Source organism: Danio rerio, chromosome 11 (assembly GCF_049306965.1).
Source record: "Danio rerio strain Tuebingen ecotype United States chromosome 11, GRCz12tu, whole genome shotgun sequence".
Lineage (NCBI taxonomy): Eukaryota > Metazoa > Chordata > Actinopteri > Cypriniformes > Danionidae > Danio > Danio rerio.
Window position 1 is genome coordinate 32,872,965 of NC_133186.1, and position 26,123 is coordinate 32,899,087.

The 26,123-nt window shown below is 34.0% G+C and overlaps 2 protein-coding genes across 3 annotated transcripts; both read left to right on the forward strand.

Annotated features, from left to right (window-relative positions):
• Positions 1-18: 18 nt before the first annotated feature.
• On the forward strand, positions 19-6,335 carry pgap4 (post-GPI attachment to proteins GalNAc transferase 4). Of its 2 annotated transcripts, XM_005169376.6 has the most exons (3): positions 19-185; positions 274-316; positions 3,022-6,335. In XM_005169376.6, the coding sequence occupies exon 3, from the start codon at positions 3,183-3,185 to the stop codon at positions 4,371-4,373; it is 1,191 nt and encodes a 396-aa protein (XP_005169433.1). In that variant the 5' UTR covers positions 19-185; positions 274-316; positions 3,022-3,182; the 3' UTR covers positions 4,374-6,335.
• Positions 6,336-11,277: 4,942 nt separating this feature from the next.
• On the forward strand, positions 11,278-25,598 carry tpcn3 (two pore segment channel 3). Its single transcript, NM_001177445.2, has 19 exons — positions 11,278-11,488; positions 12,438-12,520; positions 12,609-12,723; positions 15,592-15,720; positions 16,105-16,221; positions 17,856-17,974; positions 18,074-18,175; positions 18,267-18,393; positions 19,727-19,934; positions 20,029-20,173; positions 20,317-20,502; positions 21,600-21,664; positions 21,863-21,950; positions 22,034-22,103; positions 23,183-23,402; positions 23,999-24,089; positions 24,681-24,794; positions 24,923-25,035; positions 25,370-25,598. Exons 1-19 carry the CDS (start codon positions 11,381-11,383, stop codon positions 25,489-25,491), a joined length of 2,322 nt encoding a protein of 773 aa, NP_001170916.1. The 5' UTR covers positions 11,278-11,380; the 3' UTR covers positions 25,492-25,598.
• The last annotated feature ends 525 nt before the right edge of the window (positions 25,599-26,123 follow it).

The window sequence follows — 26,123 nt, forward strand, 5'->3', positions numbered from 1 at the left end:
GAACCAATCATCGTTTTTAAGTCGTTTTCACCTTGAGCTGTGAAATACGAACTGAATCCATAAAAGTATTACCTTTATTTTCCACAATGTACACTTTTATATGTATATTTATTCGAAACACTAAGCAAGAAACGCGCAACATTTGTGCATCACTAATTAAACGCGCAGTTTGTCCTTGTATTACGGTAAGACGCCATCTACGTTACTGTTTTGAACTGATTTGAGTACTTAGGCTAAAAAACTGATCTTTGGCCTCCCTTTCACTCTCGGCAGCTGTTGAGAATTCATTGGGTGCTGAACATCCACATTATGAGAGGTAACGTAGAAATGCTAAAATAGTTTATGCTTTGCTACCATTTGTTGTTATTTTACTTAACGGGCCGCTAAATAACATTCTGCTTCCGGGTTTGTCTTCTTATTTACACATGCCTGTTCACTAGCCTGTTGTACTTTTTTTCTACACGAGTAGCTTCTGCTGCTCTTTCCGAGTGCCTTGTGACTGTATGCATATAAAAAGCTCTCACGAACTTTTATAATGTGTTATAGTAGACGTTTTTCGTAACACGTCGACATAATTCCTAGTAAACCGAAATATAACGTTACACATAAATAGTTTCTATATATAATATTTCAAAGCAAATATGTATTTAAAGCTTGTCTCCCCGAGTTATGTCAACCATGTGTTATACTGTCTCCAGTACGAACCTTCTCTACGAAAGAAAGTATAATAGTTTCTCAAAATTCTGAAATATTGATGTTCAAATTTGAGTAAAAGTATGAAATCACTTTAATTTAAATGTGACATTTCATCTTTAACTAGTGTGCATATAACAAATTGACCTTAACATAACAGTTAAGCTTTATGAATAAGGTCAAAACATTTATATTCGCTCATTCGTTCAATGACAGCTTGTGACATGCTTCTTCAATATTGGTTTACCATGGTACTTTGAATATTCAGTCTGAAATTACATCTAGATATGACTTAAAAACAACACTAGCACTATTTATTCAATTGAATACTGTTGTACTTTTGATGGTCATTGGCTGCAAATATGATTTCACTATTTAGAGTTTACAAATATAACTTTTTTTGAAATTATATGATTAAGGAGACAGTCCGAAAGTGTAAATATAAAACCAACCTTACCTCAAAACTGTTACGTACGCCTTTTTGGCATTTTCCCATTATATAAAAAAAGACATCTACAGTATAAATATAGAACAATCACTCATAATGCATATGTTAAAATTTGACAAAAATATATACTATATGTATTGTATATTTAATCATCTTTACTAGGAGATTAAAAATAGGGGAAATGTAACTATGGGCATCTGCTATAAGGTTTAAATCAATGGTTACCAAATTGGGGTTCGCTTGGTGATTTCCAAAAATCACAATTACTTTATTTAACTATTAGAATTACCATATTTTAATCAATAACCTACAGAAGAAAAAAAATAGTAGGTGCAGTAGGTGATCTGCCAAAATGCTAATTGGTTAGCATAATGTATTTGAAACACAGTCCCTCCCCTGCTCCAAAGCCACACCTCCTGAAACACGAACGCATGCACCTTAAAGATGACAGCAGACAACCCTAGTTCATGTCATTCGCCAATAATACTACAATTCTGAATGAAAACTGTATTACATCTAGCACGCTTTCAGTTGTGTTGTTAGCAAGCAAAACTTGTAATAATGTGCAATTCATGCATGCAAGGATCGCTTTATCCTAAAGCGACTACTGTATGCTTGGTTGGTCAGCGACGTGCTGGAATTACACTTATTACTAAGCCATACTTACAAGCTATTTCAGACCGAATATTCAGAGTAGCATGGTAAACAAAAGGATGACGTCACAGGCTGTCAGTGTTCAAAAATGAATCAATATGAATATAAGCCAACTTCACCTCAATCAAAGAGCTTAAAATGACCAAGAGGCGACACTCAATAGAACACTCCGTTGCATCAGCAGCACCCAGTAACACCCCAGATTCAGCCATTTTGGCGTGAAAGCGGTCGACTGTCCATTGGATCTTATTGCTGTCGCAATGGCAAGCAGCTGCTTTGTTTTTAATTTTTTTTACTTAAAAAGCGCAGTAAAGCTGAGATACATCCTGACAGACAACAAAACAACACTTACTATCACAATCATCAGCACTTTTAATAGTTTATTTTACATACTTATAATATACTGTTGTTCTATTGGAGTTTTCAATCCAAAATGGCCACTGCGCCATCTTGTGGCTGTTTCCCAAATTGCACTAGAGTGTCGCCTCTTAGTGATTCTATGCTCTTTGCCTCAGTAAAGCAGGCTAGGCAGAATAGCGCTGTTTACTGATGTTTTGTTGTTGAACTGAATAAAAATCTACATTATTGTTGCTATAAAAGGTTCCTTGTGAAATTGAAAATAGACACATCAATCTTTTGCCAGAAGATTTCAGTGGCTGAATAACACTTCTGTGAACATAGCCCATTCGTAGCACAATACAATCTACATAAGCTTGGCATGACTAAAAGAGTTTCAAAACATAACATTACCTGTCTAAAAAAAAAAGACAGATCTGCGTGAAAGGGTGCGCAGTTGTACAAATCTACATTTGCTGACAGACAGTTTGGACTACTTATCAGAATTATGGAAATTGTCGGCCTGACAATATTTAATTAGATGGCACTAGGTTAAACTTTGACACCTTTACGGCACTCATAAACATTACAAATAAATACAGGCCACAACTGAACATGGAGGATGGTCTCTGAATGGCTTTCTTTAAAATTAAATGATGAATAGACTTTGACCTATTGGTACGTGTGCGCCGTTGTGTGCAAGGTTTAGATATTTATAACCACCTGAGAAGATATTGGGGGTCGTAAGTCAATAGCATTGTTTTTTTTGGGGGGGGGGGGGGGGGGGGGGTCGCGTAGTGATAAGTTTGGCAACCCCTGGTTTAAATGACAATAAAAACTACTTGACTTGAATAAGATGAGATTATGACTACATATTCTTCTTTTTACAGTTACAGATGGTGTTTGGAAATATCAAGCTCATATGAGAGTGCTACAGTGATTCGTTCCGCATGTAAACTCAGAAGTAGATCCCCATCGACCTTTTCAGCATTGGTATAAAGGAAACAACCGCAGAAGTAAACCGAACTATCTCATTTTAAATCAGACACAGATGCTTCGATGGAGGACTTGTACCAGCAAGCACTTTCGTTGGTCCAGCCCGGTAGCTCAAGGGCTGATTTTGTGCACTTTAACCTTTGGAGTGATACTACCTATATGCTGCCATCGTCTACTTTACTCTTACTATTTTTTAAAACCTCTATATCTTGATTCGCTGAGCAATGCGGCACTACAAGAAAGCTACGAAAGAGGCCAGGAGGCTCTGCGCTTTTGGGAAAATGCTGCCTCTACGAAAACCACTAATGATGCATTGGAAATGATCATTAAGAAACCAGATCTCCTGGTGACCGTAGTGACAACCAGAAGATCAGAGGGCAAGGACTATCACTACCTATTACAGGTGGCTCAACAGCTGAAAACACTCCTTAAAACGTGTGGAAATAAAGCATGCGCTGAGGTCATGCTATGTGATGTCGAAAGAGGTCCTGCTTTAAATGAGGATGCTTTGCTTTTGGAGAAAGAGTTTTTGGTTGTTCGGCGTTCTCCAGATGAGCTATTGCAGGGCAGAGAAGTTTCCGACATATTTGAGAGGGAAAAACAAGATTACGTTTTCTGCCTACGCAAAGGATGGGACATGATGAAGCCAAAAAACGTTGTCGTCCTAGAGGATGACGCGTTTCCATTGACCAATTTTTTTCCGTCAGTCAAAAATTTACTCTCACGGAAATTCGCCTTTAATTCTTTATACATAAAGCTCTACCATCCAGAGCGTCTGCAGAGATACTGGAACCCAGAGCCATATCGCATCCTAGAATGGATCGGTCTTGGTGTTTTCGGGGCTACAATCCTCCTCCTTTTGTTGTTACACTGCACGCCTCTTTCTTTTACCTTCTCGCCCGCTCATTTTCTCTTTCTAGCTCTCTATATAATGGTCGTGGCTGAGCTTGCAGGACGGCATTATCTCCTGGAGTTCAGACGGCTCTCACCGCAGTTGTATGCTGTGTGTCCTGCCACCGAATGCTGCACCCCTGCTATGCTTTATCCAGGAAATGCCTCCATTCGGGTTGCCGAATACCTGGACCAGGCTGTCTGCGCTCAGGGTAATGCAAAAGACATGGTGCTCTATAGGATAGCCAGATCGACGCCAGGGGAAAAGGCGCACAGCGTAGAACCCAATCTCATTAAGCATATTGGTGCTTACTCCTCCGTCAGGACCAACCCGAATCCTCCGAGATTAATTTGACATCAGAGTGTTATTGTCTTATTGCAGTTGGGTATGAATCACATTTCTAGTTCTATTTTAAACACATGCTCACATAGGAGTTAAGTGTAATGACAGAAATCGTATGCACTAATTCGGTGTTTCCCAACCATGTTTCAGGAGGACCACCAACACTGCATGTTTTTTTGAAGTCTCCTTTGTCTGTCGCACCCATTACAGGTCTTTCAGTCTCCGCTAATGAGCTGATGATTTGAATCAGGTGTGTTTATTTAAGGAGATATGGAAAGTGTGCAGAGCTGGTGGTCCTCCGGGAACGTGGTTGAGAAACCCTGCACTGAACAATGAACTATGAATTTTCAGATTTATATAAGATTTAGATATGCGACTCCTTGTATGCTGCAACTCCAGACACAGATGTTTTAACATTATGACAATTTTTAAAAAAAGATTTCTATCTGACTTAAAATGTGAAGTTTAGCTTTAACTTGCTTCAAAACACCTGCAGCAAGTTTCTAGTATAGCTAGTAAGAGCTTGATCAGCTGGTTCAGGTGTTTGATTAGGGTTGGAGCTAAACTCTTCAGAACACCGGCCCTCCAGGACCGAGTTTGGACACCCCTTCTTTAGAGTTTGATATATTTTATATTGAATTTATTTTATTACTATAATTTTTATCTTCATCAACTGCAGGAATTAAAATCAACTTCATTAGTGAATTTCATGGTTTCTTTTGATATGCCATGCCAGGGCTGAAAGATGATCTCAAAGTTCACCCAGATATAAAAATCTGTTGTTAAAGGGATAGTACACTCAAAAATGAATATGTTCTCATTATTTACTCACATTCAAGTGATTCCAGAGTTTCTTTTTTTTTTTTTTGAACAAACAAGAAAAAATTTGGAAGAATATTAGAAACTAGTAACTTTTGACTTTTAATGAAGGAAAAACACTATGGAAGTCAAAGGTTTCCGATTTCCAACATTTTTCAGAATATCTTCTTTTGTGTGAAGAAAAAAGATTTGTGAAAATGTTTTTGTTTTTTTTCTGGAGCCAGCAGCTACCAGCACTTTAAGAGCCAAAAAACTATATTCAGGCAAAACAAAATTAACACTCTGTAGTTTCTGATAATATAATGAAATTTTATGTAGTTAATTGATTGATGACATTATTTACAACATAATTACCTTCAAATTACTGCCCCGACAAACAATCCTGTCGCGTAATGATGGATACTTTGACACAAACTCAGATGTGAGCTGACAATATTATATTAAAGCTAACAAAATTGTGAATATGTCGGCAAAACACAAAGTTCTACTTAAATGGGTCAAACTACAGATTTTATTTTTGTTTTACCTTTCTAGCAGTAGTCTCAAACTCAGTTCTTGGAGGGCAGCAACTCTGCATAGTTTATCTCCAACCATCTCCAGACCTGCTTAATAGTCTCTAGTAGTCTTGAACACCTTAGTTGGATCAGAGGTGTTTGATTAGAGTTGAAGCAAAACTTTGCAGAGCTGCGGCCCTCCAGAAATTGAGTTTGAGACCTATGCTTTACAGCCTGCAGTTTGTTTTTTACTCAGAATATGTCACTAGCTTGCATTTTATGAATCTCCAGGACCCCAGTTTCACTTAAAATATTTGAGTTATAAAAGTATATCTTGCTAGACTTGAGGTCAAGTAAATAAATAGCTAATTTTATTTCTGGGTGATCTATCTTTTTAACTTTCAAAAAAAAGATCAATCCTATTTTGTCTGTCACATTAACATTTAGGATGCTGATTGTCTTTTAAACCTAAAATTAACATTTGTCAATTTACAATGCTTAATCCACACAAATAGATGTTTGCATCAAAAGGGAAATCGTAAGATTATGAAAAATTATTAACAAAATTGATTTATTTCCACAGATTTGCAGTGACTTTTCAATCTATGGCGTTTATAGAAATCACTTTTGGTATGAAATAAATATATACAGTTTTACTGTTGTTGGTTTCATTATTTGTCGTTCGAGTTCTACTTTCTCTGTTTTTTGGGACATTCTACCAGAAACGTACATTTTCACAAAAGAAATTGTGACAGGGCCTGACTTAAGCTTGTTTTCCTCAAAAAATCATACAAAAACAAGCATAAAATCATAAAATTCAATGATGGAACGCATACTTGATCACAGTCAGGTTCTCCATCAAATTATGTCACTTCCGAGTCATAACTTAAATGTGTATAGCACATTACATGTTAAATTTAATCTAAATGTGACAGGACTCACCGAAACGTGGGGACAATAATTGTAAATGTATTTGTATTATATATTTGTAGTATTTATTTGTAGAATTTATTTATAATTTCATGTTTTAATAAATTGATGTGGATGATAACAACTTAAACTTAGCTTTTTTTTAAAGTATTTTTTCTAAACAACAATTTTTAGCATAACAAAATATTAAAGCTGTAGGTTCAATTGAGCTGAATGACAAGGGCAATGACAGGGTTTGTACATTTGTAAAGAACAAAACTCAAACAACCAAATGAATGACATTTTCCTTTACAGAGCAACTCACAGAAATCAATCTTCAGTCCATTTTAGAAATGATTATGATAAAATACTTTTTATTTACTTTATTTATGTTTTTATTCCAGGGACAGATCATGTACGTTGCTGGTAGAATGTTCATTATACTGTATAAATTATATAATGCAAAAGGTTTAGACTCAGTTGGCAATAAATTACACTGTGATTTTCTATTGAGGTCTCCAGCATGGATTACCTGTAAAAGTCAGTCTCTTGCTTAAAATCCTTAGTTCCTCTCTCAATGAATATGTCAGTGCCGTTAGAATGACAAAGCCTTGTGTGTGTACGGAAGACAGGCCGTCATGTTTAGGGTCAGACCGAATCTTTGGACATATTTTGCTATTTCTGCACAGAATTGTGTCAAAAATCTGCAGATTTATGCTGAATTATTTTGGGAGTATCATAACTAAAACCTTATTATATTAAATAAAAAGTAATGCCTTTTTAACTTTTATTTAATGTTTACAATGCAAATCCAATTAGATCCTCTTTGTTTGGTAAATAAAGCAAGTATTTTATATAATATCCCTACTAAAAGACAGAAAATATTACTGTACAAACTGTATTGTAAATAATTCAAATGAAATAATTTAAAAACTGAATATAGATTTACACACATTTACACAAGTAAATAAACAGAATTAATGATGGGCTAAGAATCTAGAATTCTGCGCACGTAGATTCTGTGTGGGCCTAGTCATGTTGTCAGTATAACAGTGTACTCTTATTTTTGCTGTTTGTACTGTAATTTGTTGCCAGATCATGTCATTGTGATACAGAAAAGACAGCACTACATAGGACAAAGAAAAAAGCAAAACAAAAGTAAAAATGTGAACATACGGTAGGACAATCTCCTTTCAGATGCACCTCACCTTCATTAGACAAAGTCCAAATTGACCTGGGAGCAATTTACCAGTTATAGATTTAGAAAAAAGGTCTAATGGAAATGTATAGAAAAATGCATTATGGCTAAATATTATGACAACTTGTTCAACTTCTTTTATATATATAACTTGACATTAACTTTTTTTACCTCGCCACCCACTGGTCATTTTCACAAGACAAAATTTGGAAACTGTATTTTATATACTTAAATTTGACTTTTGCATGCTAAAAGTACTTGAGTAAGAGACATTTTACTTGATTTGGGTCATTAAAATAACTCTGACTACCAATGTTGTGATATAGGTAGCCTATATCTGCTGTATTCAACCTAAAACCTACAGAGTTTGACATAAAACCAAAACAAAACCCATTCTTGTCTTAGGACATTTTTATTAGGCGGACTCTTGAATAACAGTAAGTTCATGACATGTTAGATATATTCTGCTGGTTTAAAACATACAGAATAATAATAAATACAGTTATGTAACAACCATAACATTACCATTATGTCTTAGGACTTCTTTGATTAACTTTTTATTACCTACACCAAATGTTGACTAATGAAGGTACATTTATAACAACTATTAATTTGTTAAACTACTTTATTGTTAAACCATGCTGCATACAAATGCATTCAACAGACTTATATGACAGAGTGTATTGCTGTAGAGGACAAATAAAACACGAGGCAGGTGTTTAGAAAGAGTATAGTTTATTTTGTTTGACCTGCAAACTTATCTAAACAAGATAAACTTTCAGAAACAGCACGGAAACATAATGCGCGCGCTCATAAATATAACCCGCGGTTGTCTTTGACAGTTGTCTTCAATAGTCCTTCTTTGCTCAACACCTCTGCTGAAAAACAAAGCAAAACATTACAGCCAGACATAGAGTTAAAACATTACAGTTACCATGGTTTCTATTTTAAACTATAGTAAACTAAAGTTTGAAACTATAGTTTAAAATAGACGATGAGTGGGCCTCGCTGCTCCCACCCACCATAACCCTCGCAGCGGGGTGCCACTAACTTACTGGCCTCCCGTGTTTACCTGAGGGTCCTCAGGGCTTGTAATGATCCCTGCCTAGGGTTCACAAGCCGCCTCGCCCCAGGGAGTGCACGAGCTAACGGGGCACCAGTCCGTGCCAGTGTTCACTGGAATGTTGCTCGGCTGCACATTTCGAGCAACAAACACTTAATATTCTTCGCGATATTGCCTTTATGTACTCAAACCGCAAGGAACTACAGCACAGACGGGCCCGAGTGAAGCTTCACGAAGCGGACTTCGTGAGATTGGCGTGGCTCCACTTGTACTGTCAGGTATTGAACTCACCTTGGTCAAGTACAAACAACAGCACCGAGCGATCATGGTGAGCGCTGAGAGGGCACACCTCATTGGAGTACAGGGGCTCGGGAATTTCCGTCACAGCGAGGCTGTGGACAAAAACATATTAAATATATTGATCATATATTTTTACATTTTTGGTGCAGTGTAATATTCTGGGATGCAGTAGAATATGGAGACAGATTAATATAATTAAAGACAGATGCGGGACATTAGAACAGAAAGTGAGTCCGGCTAGGACACACTGCTCTTACCCATAGATACGTACATATCTATGGCTCTTACCAATGAATGACTGACAAACTCCTAGTGGTGGTAAGCTTCTTATTGTGCAAGAACGTCATCTAGCGGTCACATAATCTAATAGCATGTTACTTGCTACTAACCAACCCCCACGACCAAAAGGTCCAGCATTTGTCCTTTTAATTATTTTATGTAATTTATTATTATATAATATATTTATTATATAATTTATATTATATATTTCTATTAAATATATATATATATATATATATATATATATATATATATATATATATATATATATATATATATATATATATATATATATATATATATTCCCTTCACGTCTGTGTTTATGAGGCTGTTTGCTCACTTCATTCGTTTTATTCTGATCAAATATCCGATCGCTCAAACCACTTCAGCAGGTGATCTGGGATGCTAAGTCTAATCATTGGTCTAATCATTTTTATTGACAAAATGAATGTAAATAAATTAAATTATGACCTGGAGAAAATCTGAGCAGCTCCTGAAACACCTGTAGGTGCACTTTTACAGCCACGATTCTATTAAAAACATGTTTACTATAAGCATAAAACATGTTCCAACTTTTCCTCACTGACAAAGGTCCAGAATTTGTCTCATACATGATTTTATTTGTCCTATTTTGACTGTTATGCCATCATAAGTAATGAAAATTATTTATCGAAAAATACTTTAAGACCCAACGGAGTCCTGTATTGTTTTTAAACAGAGAAAAGATTTACCGGTAACTTTATTCTAAATCTTGAACCTTATTTATAAAATAAAAACGAGCAAGGTGTGAAGCACCAAAAGCGGACTATATTAAATTAATTGGAATATATTTTGGCTATTGTTGATATTCAAGAATTTTCAAATGTGCTTTTTTTTACCAAAGAGACTAAAACAATTCTGAAGAATTCATTATGATTATTATTATTATTATGTTTTAATTATTATTTTTATTGAAATGGCCAAATTGTGACTAAGGACAGGTGTATGTGCTGGCCAGTTTGTTTGTTTTTTTGTCTAATAAATGATCGTAGGCTGCAGTTTTTTACTTAAAAACTTAAACATTGCTATTTTTCCTAATGATTGTGATGTAATAAATTTGTATTTTTTTTTTTTAAATCTTGTTTTAATTGTTTTTAATTGCATTTTTTAGGAAATATTTTAGTACATCAAAAAATGTGGTTATGAGGACATCGGACTAGCTAATCCAGCAAAAAAAAAAAAAAACTAGAATGCAGTATTTAAATATCATAGTTAACTAGAAATTGAGGTGTATAACTGCAAAAAGGTCCACTTTTTGAGAAAAAAAAAGAACCACCCCTTTCACCAGGCTGGCTACGGGCCTGTACATAGTGAGCCGCTGGTGTGTTTTCTTACAGACGTCCCTATAAAAACGTAAGCCTGTGGCTCTTCTCCGCTATTTCCGCTGGATTCAGTCACATGAGCCGGTCAAAATACACAGCCCTGCAAACTCTCTTTAAAGAAATTATAAGATACATACTTTAACATACTCGTTAGTTGTACATCACTCGCCTCAGTAGAGTTTTTTACGGTTTAAAGTTAACAGTTGTCAACCTTGAGTGTGGAATATGTTACGTTTTCAAAAATCAAAGTCTACTATAGCGAGGGCTCATCTTATGAATATTTATTAGACAGAGCCTTCGTCCAATCGAAGAAGGGCGTTTTTCCCATATAAGGTTGTGCTTGTTAATATTTATAAGACAAAGACAAAGTTGATTGGTCAGATTGTTTGTCCTACTGAATATTCATTTAGCCTTGCTGACGTAGCTATGCAGTTTTGCCGACATGAAGGCGTGGATCATAAATTTGTAACAGCGAGGCCTTCGCCGTACTATGATTAATAAAATCGCTTGGTTTGCAAGATGAACTTTTTCAAGACGGGATTTCCTGCGAACTGGATCTAACTGCTGCGTAAGGACAAGCAGGGGGATAGAGGAAAATGTCTGAGGGGAAGACTGAGAAAACTAGCCACACTTTAACAAAAGATGAAGGTTTTACTAACGGAGGAAATCATGTCCCCAGTAATGTTACAGATCAGATGACAGAGGTATGTTGCGTGGATAAAATGCTCAAGGAAAAAAAAACTTGTGCTCATCAATGTGTTGCAGATATGTAAACATTCAAACAGATGTATCTTAAAAGAGTTTAGGTTAATTAGATGCTTCTCTGATCTTAGATTTGGGATGTTTGGTGTTTTCATTTGGATTAAAAAGTGTCTTGAACGTAGCATCATGGATGATCCTTTTAAATCTGGGTTTGTTCGTGTGTAAAGGAGAAACATCTGGTTTCTTGTTTGTCAAGTAAAAGAAGAACTGGAAAAGTTAGCTACAATAATTTTAGAAGTTATTTGCCTTTTATGTTACGGATTCATGAATAAAATGCCTTAATATGATTGTCTGCTGTTTCCTTTATGCACTTTCGAATAAGTATATCAGTCAGATATTTCTCATTTTAATTTATGATTATGAAAGGATAACATTGATATGTGTTAATAAATTGGCAAGTTGACATGTTTTATGGTAAGCCACAGTCTTCACTGTCTAATTATGCAATTTATTAATTGTTATGCAGATTTAATGACACCATAGTCATATTAATTGAGTGAATGCATGGAAAATACTTTTATAAAACCATATTGTCAATACTTGTGTAGTTAATTATACTTTCCATTTAAAAATGAGTAATAAAATATTTATTGTGATTAATTTTATTGTGTTTAAAGTCCTTAAATTGTAAAATAAATTATGGACTATAAAATAGATTTATGTTTTATGGTTGTGTAATACTCAATTTTCCCAATACTTTGTTGATTGTCCAATTTATTAGTTATTTATGCTGATTTTATGATAAATTTTCATATCGATAAAGATACTACATGGAATATTGTTGCTTTTATAAATGCATTTGTCAAAACTTTTGTACTTTGTTTTTCAATGATTTGTCTTTAAAGAATGAATCAGAAAATATTATTCATAATGCTTCAATATATGATTTAGAAATTCGACCTAGCCACAGTCTATGTGTCTGATGCCAAGTACAACAGGAACATCTTCTTTGACACTTCCCCACAGGCTGTGAAGTAAGAGACATTCCAGCAATCATTTATATAACTATGACTATGACTAGTACTGGATTGCATATTATAAAGTCTGTAAAATATTCCACAGGCTATACCTGCTCTACAACCATTGGTTCATGCAGACACTGGTATATGTGTTTATTATCATAAACCTGGCTTTGGCTCTTTTTGAGGATCCTGCAGTTGTGCCACTTCCTATATGGGTAAGTATGGAATGTGTATAAATTCAGCCAATGGGTTTAAATATTAATCCAATTTTTGTGATAGAATATTTCTTGCATGCTCAGCAAAACAACAAAACATATATTATACATGAACCTCTACACTCTCAAATCAAAATGATAGTCTTTTTTCATATTTGTGTACCTATCTGAACATGTAAAGGACCTGACTGAATTTTTAGCACACTCTACAAATGCATAATTTAAAGAGCAACATAAACGAAGGTTTACAGCTTTTATGACATCCTGCAGTTCCTTCCCACCCCCTGATATGACACAATGGGATATTTCCTGAACATTCCTGTTCTTTAAAAATCTGCTTTTTCATTGAAACACTTTCCACTAAATTAGGACATGAGATTTTTATAGTTTTTATGAGGGTCATAAAAAAAGGAAACTTATTGAGATTTTAGTTGAAAGTGATGAAAATTAACCCAGAAAAAGCCAAAAGTAAGGCATTCACTACCAGATTACTATGGTGTACACACAGCACTACAAAAATACAAAAGAGAGAGAGAGATCAACTTAGAATGTCACTTACCTTTTTTTTTTAATGATTTGTTCAGCTGTAGTTTTTTCCCCTAAGTACTTATTATGCGGTCCCTCTCTCCATCATTTGGCAAAACGTCAACAGTCAATTTCTGTGCTCTGCTGATGGGGGCCAACATGCTTAATCTCAAAAATTATAAACATTTTAAATAGCACTATCTTTATAAATAAACTGTATAGTTGCAATCTAAACAACTACATCCTCACCTAAAAAAGCCTCAAATGTATATTATGTTGTCTAACAGCAGCCATATTTGTCAAAGTGTAGTAAGCTTATTTCTCTGCTTGTCATGTGGGCGGAGTAATACAGGGTGAAGAGGCTGTAAGAGTGCTGATGATATAAAAAATATAGCACACCTATCAGTCAATCAGATTTGAGAACCAGACACATCTTCACTTTTACCATCACTTCCAACTAAAGTCTCATTAATTTCAGTTTATATGTCAGAAATTTTTGTCAGATGTATTCAGAACAGTGATCACTGGATGACATAGGAGACTTTTGTCTTCATACTTGGCCAATATCCTTCAAACCACAGGGTTTTGCCAACAAGATGATTTTTTTGTATGGAAATTAAAACCTTTTAAAATATAATGTTTATTGTGATTGTTTGTTGAAACCTTCCTAAAAGTGAACAAATGCCAGAATAATTGAAATTGATTTGTTAATGATGATTATGGCTGATATGATTAGAAGTGTCAATAATTAAGTTAAATATGCTTACTTAGAGTTGACTTACAACTGTTCACATTCTCCTGTCAATTTCTTTTTATATATAAATCACAACCTTTGCATCGGAAGTGGCGGATGCATTTTTCCATTTCCATTGTGTGTGTACACCAGATTAATAAATGAGACTCCAGGTCAGGAAAAATGTTACATTTTTACATATTCATCTATTATATTTATGACATTTTGCCAAAAAGGAGAAAGTATTAATATTGCAGCATTGTAGTTAATCTTCATCATGAGTTTTAATAATGTTAATGAGAGTAAAATGACAGCAGTAACAAACATTAGAAAATAAAATGAAATTCATTCATTGTACTGAAACTTTTAAGTTCAAAAAGACACTACTTGCAGAAAGACACTTTATTTGCATTTAAAGGTGCTGGGTGTAAGTTTTCTAAAGCATAAAACCATAATATGTTTGCAGATATTTAGGAAACATGCCAAGTGAACATTGTTGTTTATCTGAAAAACAGTGCTGAAGTCAGATATTCTGCTTTAAAAAAGGGCTTCAGTGCCAGAACACTGTCTTTGTTTTAGTCATTTAACCCGCCCAATGCCCGTTTATCCAATTATATTTCAGCACCCGGGGTTGCCTTAATGGAAAACTGTGTATTTCATCCAGATAGGCTGTCAAGGCATGCTCTCGTGACCGAAATGTGACCTCCGGTGGACAGTAGCAGACTCTGAAATGAGACGTAGCTTCAAAGTTTACATGACTTTATTAATTAGCAAATAATATAAATATTACCTTCGTAAACATTAGGTTAGCAGGTTACATTGTAACCCCGTGTCCTAACAACACTCTACATGATGAGATTTCCAGTGATGAGCAATTTGGCTGTTTGCACTAGACAAAACACGACAGAAATTAAAATACAGCCATTCAGACGCACAGAAAATGCACTCACTTCAGCAAATTGTAAGGTTTATAATCTAATTAATACATATTAACCTTCTTTAACAATATTAAATGTACATGCTAAAACACTGATAAATGTAAGTTTTGATTGACAGTACTAAATTTCAATTTTATTTTATTAAGATCTGAGGTGAACTATCTGCTGCTGCTTTCAGTAGTATGGCAATAAATGTCATTTAAAATGACATTTAAACTCGTATTGTTAGCATTTAACACAGAATGAAGCATAAGGGGTGTACCTAAGGTGATAATTGTCAGTTTTCTGATGTTCCTTCGCGTGCCGTGGCTTTTATATAGAGCACTGTTTAAATCAGCCTATAGGCTCGATTGTCAGACTCTGGGGTCCTCAATCTGGCAACCCGTGCTTGTGTTTTTGATCCAAGAATGCAATACCTAGTTTTACCACTTGGTGTCAAACTTACATTCTGCACCTTAAACATGTTTGCTTTGTATATAAGATCTATATTTATAGAATTAATTTGATGCCACCAGAATACAACTTATCATTGAGCCATCTCAATATTAACACTATTAATGTTAGAACAAATGTTCACAATGTTCAGCTACCAGCTCGACCAAGTAACTTGATTTCAAAATCTTATTTAAATTCTGAATTGATGTAACTTTCTTGTATTTTTGTGTTCTCTAGGCGACTTCTACAATTGAGACCATATGCCTCTCTGCATTCACTGTGCGGATAATACACTATGCAAAAGTCATACCAAAAGATAAATTCTGGAAGGATCCCAAAAACATCTGCATCATAATCATTGTAACGGTAAGCCTTTAATCTAAATGATATATTTTAATCATAATGTAAAATGAATCAATTTCCAAGTTATCTACATGTACATATTTCTTGTCTATATAATAATATGAAATTTACATAGTATACTGTACGTAGAACCAAAGAGTTTAGCCTAAATATTTTGTCTGTACAAACATGAGACGATGCTGAGAATGTTCTCGTAACAGTGTTGTGAAATGAACTTTAGCCCATGATTTTTGTTATTCTCAGCAGTTCTGCAGGATCACCAGGAAATGTAGCATTTACTGACTATGAGTAGATATTTAGTAAAGTCAGGCAGAAGGTTTATGTGTGCAGTCCAACAAGCTGTGGAGTTTCTGTGTCACTGTATTTATTTTTTTTTCTGTCTCACAGCTCTCTTTTATAGATATGGTTATATATGGAGCTCTGAAAGCGACAGGGCACTATGGTATTCGATGGTCAAGAGTCTTAAGACCACTTCTTTTAGTCAATGTTACAGAAGGACGACAAGTAAGCAAACCACAGACAAAAGGCTTTAAGCATATGCATTTCTTTCATTTATTTACCTCGTGCAACTTTTTACTAATTGACTTTGTTAATTTGCTTAGTCATTCATCTTTTAAATTTAAGATATTGTCTAGTAAATATTTGGCTAGAAACATTCTTAAGTGCACTCTCATATTTGCTATTTGCTATTTTAATCTATTAAAAAAAAACCTACCTGCTAAGCTACAGTACTGTTCAATGTTTTAGGCACTATGAAATGAGGATGCTTTCGAAAACAATGCATAAATACATTTTATTTATCAATTCAGTTATTAAATAGATCAAATCAACATTTGGTATGAATGACCACACTTTGCATATAAAACACTTGGTACACTTGCCCATAGTTTTGACCAGGTGGGGGTTTGGATTTTCTTTAAGATCTCTGATATTAACAAGGTGCCGATAAAACTTTCCTCTCTTCATAAACCGGTATGCTTACTATGGATGCTTATTTATAAGCATAATTTTTCTCCACATTAATCAGTAATATGTAACAGTAATGATATTGTATTGGTGAGACAGTTATTCAAAAGTAATGGACAACTTTTTATTATTGTGAATTTCTCAGTTATTACAAGATCCTCATAACTGCTAAAGAATTTGCAATAGTATTTGATGCAATTCCTAATGGACTTGTTCAGCTCTTGTCTTGTAATTTATCCTCTGAATCAAATCTTTTAAATACTAATCAGTTAAGAATCAATGGTGTGAAAATTACAGACAATAAAATTAATAACTGTTACATTAAAAAGTTATGCAGAACCACATTGTTGCCTAAATGCCAGTCTTTATGGAATTTCTTATTTGAGCAAATAAGTTGAGTGGAAAAAAGTTTGGAACTTACCTAGTAAATACTTTTTAACCATTAACGTTAAAGACATATAAACTAATTCATTTAATTTGTCCAGTGAAAAATGTTTTTAAGACATGGAATCTCTGTGCACTTTTTGTATATATATAAACACAGACACACACACACACACACACACACACACACACACACACACACACACACACACACACACACACACACACACAYATATATATATAGATATATATATATATATATATATATATATATATATATATATATATATATATATATATATATATATATATATATATATATATATATATATATATATATATATATATATATATATATATAAACACTTGTCCTTGTAGGTTTTTTGAAGCATCTTAAGATGTTGCCAAAGCTCTTCTAGATTTAATTTGTCTCCGTTTGTTTCTTCATGTCATTCCAGACAGAATGGATGATGATCAGATCTCTGTAAAGCACTGGCTGGTGTCAGACTCTTTATGCAGACAATAATCTCACTGTATAATTACATTCAATAATAATGTTTGGAAATGTAAATTGATATATCAAACTGACATGCTACAGAAAAATATAGAAATAACCTTTTTTGGGGGGTGTAAATACCTTTATTATTTATTCAGGTTTATTATTTAGTTTATAAAGTGTTTAACATTTAAAAATGTATATATTCTACATTTGAATAGTAGTATGTAAATGTCCATAAGGCACAAAAGTCTTACACCTGTTCTCTCTCTCTCTCTCTCGTTCTCTGTAGTTGCGGAGGGCGTTCAGGAGTATCCGCAATGCACTGCCTCAGATCTCTTATGTTTTTTTCTTATTCATGTTCAGTGTGTTGGTCTTCTCTCTCATGGCTCTTAAATTGTTTGGAAAAAGGTAAATCTAAAAATAATGCATTTATACTCTTGGTTTTTCCAATGTTTTTAATAACCCACTAAACAGCTTGTCCTGTTTTTTTATTTGTCTTATTCCCAGGGGTCTTCTTACCATCAATGGTTCTCCATATTTCACAGATTATATGGATATTGTTTTTGATCTCTATGTTTTAGTGACCACTGCTAATAGCCCTGATGTTATGTAAGTCGAGTTATTTTAGTTTTTACCTTTTATGTTTTTTGTTCTATGTGAAATCTTTTACTATTTGAGACTGATACTGCTGTCCTTGTAGGATGCCGGCATACAACTCCAGTGTTTACTTCACCATTTTCTTCATTTTGTATATTGTTATCAACACCTATACCTTCATGTCCTTCTTTCTGGCTGTCGTTTATAATAACTACAAAAAGTACCTAAAGGTATTCATGTCTTACATTATATATAATCTTGCTATATATCTATATAAACAGTATATCTATCAATCTGTCTATCCACTGTGTCTGTCTGTCTGTAAAAAAATCTATTTTTCCATTTTATTTATTTATTTATTTGTTTTTTCTTGTGCCTGTCTGTTGTCATTTGTTCTGTCTTTTCTCCTATCATTCTATTGTTATCTACTGTATCTGTTGATCAGTCATTTGTTCATTGTGTAATTTGTTCTGTTTTTGTTCATTTGTTTGTTTTATCATGCTGTCATTCTTTCAGTATATATATATTTTTTATTTGGTTGATATTTTTTGGTATGTCTTTCTGTATTTCTTTTTCACTGTCATTCTGTCTGTAATCATTTGTTCTTTTATTCCTCCTATCTTTCTGTTGTTCTTTCTATCTGTCTGTCAGTCTGTCTGAATTTTTTTTTTAATTCTGTATATTTGTTATCTATTGGTCTTTTTTTCCACTTTCATTCTGCCTGCCTGTTGTCATTTGTTCTGTTTTTTATTCTATCACTCTTATTTTCTACTGTATCTATTAATCAATCGTTTGTTCACCCTTTAATGTGTGTGTTCTGTTGTTTGTTTGTTTTAGCATTCCGTTGTTTGTTCTATCACTCTGTCATTCTTTCATTCACTTTTCTCATTTGGTTCATTCTTGTTCTGTTATTCCTAATCTCTCTATCTATCCATCCATCCATCCATCCATCCATCCATCCATCCATTTATCTATCCATCCACCTTTTTACATATCCATCCATCCATCCATTCATCTATTTATCCATCTCTACCTCTGTCCAACCATCCATCTTTCTATCTCTGTTCATCCATCCATCTCTTTACCTATCCATCCATCAACTAACTATCTATCCATCCATCCATCTATCTATCTATCCATTTATCTATCCATTTATCCATCCATCCATACATCCACCTTTTTACATATCCATCCATCCATCCATTTATCTATTTATCCATCCCTACCTCTGTCCAACCATCCATCTTTCTATCTCTGTTCATCCATCCATCTCTTTACCTATCCATCCATCAACTAACTATCCATCCATCCATCCATCCATCCATCCATCCATCTATCCATTTATCTATCTATCCTATCCATCCATCCATCAACTATCCATCCATCCATCCATCCATCCATCCATCCATCCATCTATCTATCCTATCCATCCATCCATCCATCCATCCATCCATCTATCCATTTATCTATCTATCCTATCCGTCCATCCGTCCGTCCGTCCGTCTGTCTGTCTATCTATCATCTGTAGTGCAAAGCTAACCTAGTTTCTGTCATGTTTTCTAGGAGGAAGTGCGGCAGCTTGTGAAGGCTAAAAGAATCAAGATGTGCCGGGCGTTTTCTTTGCTTCAGGAGAACCGGGGTGAAGGTGGAGAGCCCGTGGTGACCCAGGCCAATTGGAACCATCTGGTTAAACTCGTCAAGCCGAAAATCAGTACTGCTCACCGGGAATTGCTCTGGAGTGTCTTAGATGATCAGAATAAAGGACACATAGGTCAGACTGATACTCAGCTGCTTCTATTTGTCAGCCATTTTACACATTGCTCAGTTTTTTCATTAATAATATCTTGTTTGTTTTGTTCAAAAAGGAAAGTTTGCATTTGTCCAGCTGGCCGATCTTCTAAGTATCCAGGTGATCACGGTGAAGTCACAGGCACATCCAATTCAGATTTGTTTCCCCTCTCTGTACAACTCCCTACCCAGCAGATTCATCCGGCAGATGGTGCATCACAGGTACAATTTGCATTGATACAAAACGTGCACAATTTCTGGACAACAAGTCTGTTTGTATTCCTTATTACATTTAAGAACATAATGCATATGTTGCATGCATGCATTCCCTTTGATCATCAGTTTGCATTGTTTGTCTGTTTCAGAGTGTTTGTATATGCCTATGATCTGATTATCCTGGTGAATGCTGTGTTCATTGGTCTGGATGAGGAGAACCCCGTGGTATCGAATGCTGAGTGGGGTTTTCTGGCTCTTTATATGTTGGAAATCCTTCTCAAACTGTACGCCACCGAGCCTCGGGCGTTCTTTGCTCGACATCAGTTTTGGAACTGGTGAGGAAGTTGTGTTATGATGTATTAAAGGTGCTGTATGCAGGTTTTTAACACTTCTAAACATAACAATACCACATTATGTTTGCAGCTATTTAGGAAACATGCTAAGAGAGCATACTTGTTTATCTAAAAAAAAAAAATGCTACATTTTTTTTATTCTCCTTTGAAAATGTGCATTCCATGTTGGAATGTCTGTCTTTGTTTTGATCTCTGTAACCTGCCCACTACCAGTTTTACCCAATTATGTTTTAAACCCCAAAAAAACAGAAAACAGCTTATTTTATTTCAATCATGTAGGCTGCCTCAATGTGAATCTGAAAATGTGACCTCCAGAGGACAGTAGCAGCCTCCTTTATAAAAATCCATTTGAGGTGCTTTTTAGTTAACAAACAATACAAATATTACAATTGTAAACATTAGCTGAGCAGTTTAAAGTATAAGGTGTGTTCGCTGCTTTTGCTGTCTTCAATCTGGCAACCTGCATGAGTGTCAAGTCTGAGGAGAAGGGGTCAGATAAAACAAAAAATAATAATAATATTTTGAATACCTAGTAGGGTGGCGCAGTGGATAGCACGATTGCCTCACAGCAAAAATGTTGCTGGTTCCAGCCTCGGTTGGGTCAGTTGGCATTTCTGTGTGGAGTTTGCATGTTCTCTCTGTGTAAGTTTCCTCTGGGTGCTCCGGTTTCCCCCACAGTCCAAAGACATGTGGTATAGGTGAATTGGGTAGGCTAAATTGGCCGTAGTGAATGTGTGTGAATGAGTGTGTATGAGTGTATGGATGTTTCCCAGAGATGGGTTGCAGTTGGAAGGGCATCTGCTGCGTAAAACATATGCTAGATAAGTTGGCGGTTCATTCCGCTGTGGCGACCCCAGATTAATAAAGGGACTGAGCCGAAAAGAAAATGAATGAATAAATGAATGATAATATTTTGAATACCTAGTTTAACCACTAGGTGTCAATCATACGTTCTGCATCTTTAACACTTTTTTTAAATTCCTTTCCTATTTTAAATGGCTCACCAATATAGTTATGTATAACTTCATCTGTGTGAGCATATATAATTTTAATCCCATCGTTCTCTCTTTCTGTTACAGGTTTGATACGATCATTGTTGTGTCTGCTCTCTTTGGCACCATCATTAATTCAGCACTCAAACACTGTAAGTGTACTGTAAATGTGCACATTACACAATAAAGCACTTACATTAGAAGTTTTTTTTATTATTCTTACAGGGTATTTGGGCTCCTAGTATTTTCTAAAAGTTCTGTCAGAGCTGTTAAGTTTAATATAAACAAAGCTTATAGTAAGAATTCTTGTATTTATCCTTGTAAGTAATGGGGCAAATGTTCATTTGCAGCTGGAGGTTACACGAGTCGTCAGGTTTTGGACATTGTTTTTATCTTGCGAGTACTTCGGCTCATACGTGTTGTGGATTCCATCAAGAGGTCAGTTACTTACAGCCAAACACAAAACAGACAATAAAATGTCTTTTTATGCTTCTATTTTAAAAATACTTTCAATTTTGTAGATTCCGAGCCATCATTAATACTCTTATTAAAATTGGACCAACTATTCTTACATTTGGTCAACTCATACTGGTGAGTATTTATGGATTTCACAAAAAACATGTAAAATCTGTAATCATTTACTTTTTTTTCCTGTAAGTAGGATTAAAATAAAATAAAAAAAGATTCTATTTAGATTAGTAAACATAGTAACGAAGAAATAAATCACAATTCTTTTATTATTCACATATTTTATAATTAAAATAAAATATATTTAAAACAATGTGAATATTTTATTCGATTAAAATAAGTGAAATTGAATAAAAAATATTTAATTTATAAATATTACAAATATTTAATAAATAAAAAATACAGCTTGATTTAAATAAAACATGCAAATGTGCTTAAAGTGCTGTAATTAGTAAGGAAAACATAATTAACAAAAATGTAAATTAAACTTTTCTAATAATATTTTAATGCATTTCATATTTGATTGGGTCTTTAGGGAAAATAAATTATATAGATACCTTTAACATAAAAACTCCTAACTTGAACACCTTTCATTCCCTCATTTTTGATTTTTCTGTTTGAACTTCAACTGATCCTCTTGACCTCATCTAGTTGCAGGCATGTGATTGGCTAATCAGATATTTGCAAATAAAGCATTATTTCTCCCAAAAATTGAATTTCTATCATCAGTTACTTCCCCTTTACCTTACAAGGAGATGTGTATTGCATTCCATAGACAGGCACTAAATGCTAAAAATACTTAACATTACTATACATAAAATACTAAATTTTAAATACTAAATATCTTACTAAATGCATTCAAATGTAAAACATTCCTTTGGGGAGGCATGGAAAATTGTGGCAGGAGAGCAAGGAATGGCTGACCTATGTCAAGCTTCCATCAAAATATCATTGGTGATTTGTTTATACTGCACCATACCCTGCCTCAAGGACACTTTGTGGGGGTGGAGGATGCAGTGTTTGATTTATGACTGCACCTTATCAATGCTCCAATGTTTTACTAATTGTATGATCCAAGGACAGAGACAGAATCATCAAATTCATCATTCTACATATTAATCTCCAATAATTTATGATGAGAAACATTATCATTATGAATGCTCCTGTTTATTTACTATAAATCTTCTGCTGGCCCCCTATAGGTGGTCTATTATATTTTTGCCATGGTTGGGATGGAATTATTTAAAGGCAAAATCCAGTTTTTTGAACCGAACTCTACGAGTCCCGATCGAGAGTACTGTGGGAACCCTCTGCTTAAATCTACCAGTTTTGCTAAACTCAACTACTGCAAGAACAACTTCAACGACGTGATCTCTTCTTTCATCCTCCTGCTGGAACTCACTGTGGTTAATCAGTGGCATGATATCCTTTATGATCAAACTGTATTTGTGCTTAAAAAAATAATGTACAGTCAAAGTCAAAATTATTATCCTCCTGTGAATTTTTTCTTTTTCAAATATTTCCCAAATGATGTTTAACAGCCAGGAATTTTTATGACAGTATTTTTGATAATACTTTTTTCTTTTGAAGAAAGTCTTATTTTTTATTTAGGCTAGAATAAAAGTAGTGTTTCATTTATTACAAAAACATGTAAAGTTTTTTTTTTTTAACCATTTATGATTTGCCTAATTAACCTAACTTGCCTAATGTACCTAAATAACTTAGTTAAGCCTTTAAATGTCACTGAGCTAAATACTAGTATCTTAAAAAAATATATAGCAAAATATTATGTGCTGTCCTCATGGCAAAGATAAAAGAAATCAGTTATTAGAAATGAGTTATTAAAACTATTATGTTTAGAAATATGTTCTAAAAGTCTTCTTTCTGTTAAACAGAAATTGGGGAAAAAAATATACTGGCGGGCTAATAATTCTGACTTCCACTGTATTAGGTTGTAGGTTGAGGCCTTTGAAAGTTCATTATCATGTATTGGATTATTTCTCTTAACTCTGCTTTACTCCTGACCAGCGGTTTCACAGCAGTCACACACGTTTCGGCCAGACTTTTCTTCGTCATCTTTCACATTGTGGTCGTTATTATAATAATCAAGTAAGAATGGCGACTGTCTGTTTGAATAATGTAAAAAATGCATAATGTGAGTATTTTTATATACAGTTAAAATTATTAGCCCTCCTCTGATTTTTTTCTTTTCTTTTTCTTTCGAATATTTCCCAAATTATGTTTAACAGAGCAAGGAATTTTTTCCACAGTATTTCCTATAATATATTTTTTTCTGGAAAAAGTGTTTTTAATTTTATTTTGGCTAGAATAAAAGCAGTTTTTTTATTTTTTAAAACCACCTTAGAACTATTTTTTTCTAAGGTCAATATTATTACCTCCCACCCACCAACTAGTTGTTTTTTTCCATTGTCTACAGAACAAACCATCGTTATATAATGACTTGCCTACAGTAATTACCCTAATTAACCTAGTTAAGCCTTTAAAATGTCCTTTAGGCTAAATACTAGTATCCTAAAAAAAATTCTTGTCAAATATTATGTGCTGTCATCATTGAAAAATAAACATAAATTAGTTATTAGAAATTAGTTATTAAAACTATTATGTTTAGAAATGTGTTGAAAAAAATCTACAGGAGGGTTAATAATTCTGACTTCAAATGTTTATATTTATTTCCCACAGTATCTTTGTCGCATTTATTTTGGAGGCCTTCTTGGTGGAATATACAGTTGACAAAAGTGAACTGCAGACTTCTCTGGAGAAGAAGATCGAGGAGCTGGAGCTTAATGTTCAACAGTAAGTCCTGTTCAGATTTACTATCAAGATATTTGGTTAAGTAATTGTTTTTTTTTTTGCATGCATGTCTAGGCAGTTTCCTGTTGCTGTTGTAATGAAGGAAGTGTACGTGGTTTTGTGTTTGGCAGAGATGGTGTGGACACTGGTCTTGTAGATGCAATGGAAACCAATGACAGTGACCTGGGATCTTCAGAAGATGGCAAACGGAAGCCCTCACTTATGTTCAAGATTGCTTCCAGAAGTATTTAATTTTTAATTTTATTCATTTCTCAGTTGAATATTTTTTTAGTATTTATTTTAGTTGTTTAATGCATTTTTATAATTTATTGTATTTACCCCCTTACACACACACAATTTTAAAAATATATATTTTCAATTAGTTTATTATTTATATAGTTTTTTAAATTGCCCACATTTTTTAAATTGTTTGTATTTTCTTTTATTGCTTTTAATAGTTTTTTATTTGTTTTGTTTAAAAGTTATTTTATTATTTATTTTTATTTAGTTTATTTTGTTTATTTTTACACAAAATTTAGTTTTATGCCCTAATTTTTTATTTTACTTTATTTTTTCAGGATCCAGAACTGTGGATGGTCTTTTACAGCGGATGTTTGAAACAGATCTTCGTCCTGAAGACTTCAATGAAGAGGAACTAGACAACACCAACTTCTCAAACCCTGTTTTTGATTCCGTATAAACAACATGAAAAATAATTATTACAAAAAACTCCCCCAAACATGTAAATATATAAATACAATTTGTATCAAAGATTCTTTATATGTATTAAATGTTTGATAAGCTTTACTATACACACTTTGATATGTGGACCACTGTTATTTCTATTTCAGTCTAGAAAGTGTTTTGTAATCAATGTTTGTATCTATATATTATTACATACAAACCAGTATATGTTTTTAGAGAAAACGAAAATGTAATATATGACCAACAGGGATTGTTTCCCCACAGTAAAAATGTGTACACATCCCAGTTAAAATAAAAATAATACGAATATACACATACAAAATACAGAGACTTGTTTATATCAAAACAAATGGACAGTTCAAACGAAAATGAATACTAATCTTCTTATTTTCTACCTTTATCTTTTACAGTCTGCTTAGCAGAAATCAAATCTTGGCTCTCTCTTAACTTCCTCAAATTAAATAGTTCAAAAACTGAGGTTTTGCTTGTTAAAACCAAATCAACACTCCGCAAAACTAACAGCTTTTCTCTTTCTATTGATGACTGTTCAATTTATCCCTCTAAACAGGTTAAGAGTCTGGGTATCATCCTTGATAGCACCCTATTATTTAATTCTCACATCAATAA

Excerpts from the sequence above, each read along its gene's own strand:
- tpcn3 (NM_001177445.2), top strand. The coding sequence starts at position 11,381 with ATGTCTGAGGGGAAGACTGAGAAAACTAGCCACACTTTAACAAAAGAT. Across the intron at positions 12,724-15,591 it reads TTGTGCCACTTCCTATATGG|GCGACTTCTACAATTGAGAC; the intron begins GTAAGTATGGAA and ends TGTGTTCTCTAG. Across the intron at positions 24,090-24,680 it reads GTCGTTATTATAATAATCAA|TATCTTTGTCGCATTTATTT; the intron begins GTAAGAATGGCG and ends TATTTCCCACAG.
- pgap4 (XM_005169376.6), top strand. The coding sequence starts at position 3,183 with ATGCTTCGATGGAGGACTTGTACCAGCAAGCACTTTCGTTGGTCCAGC.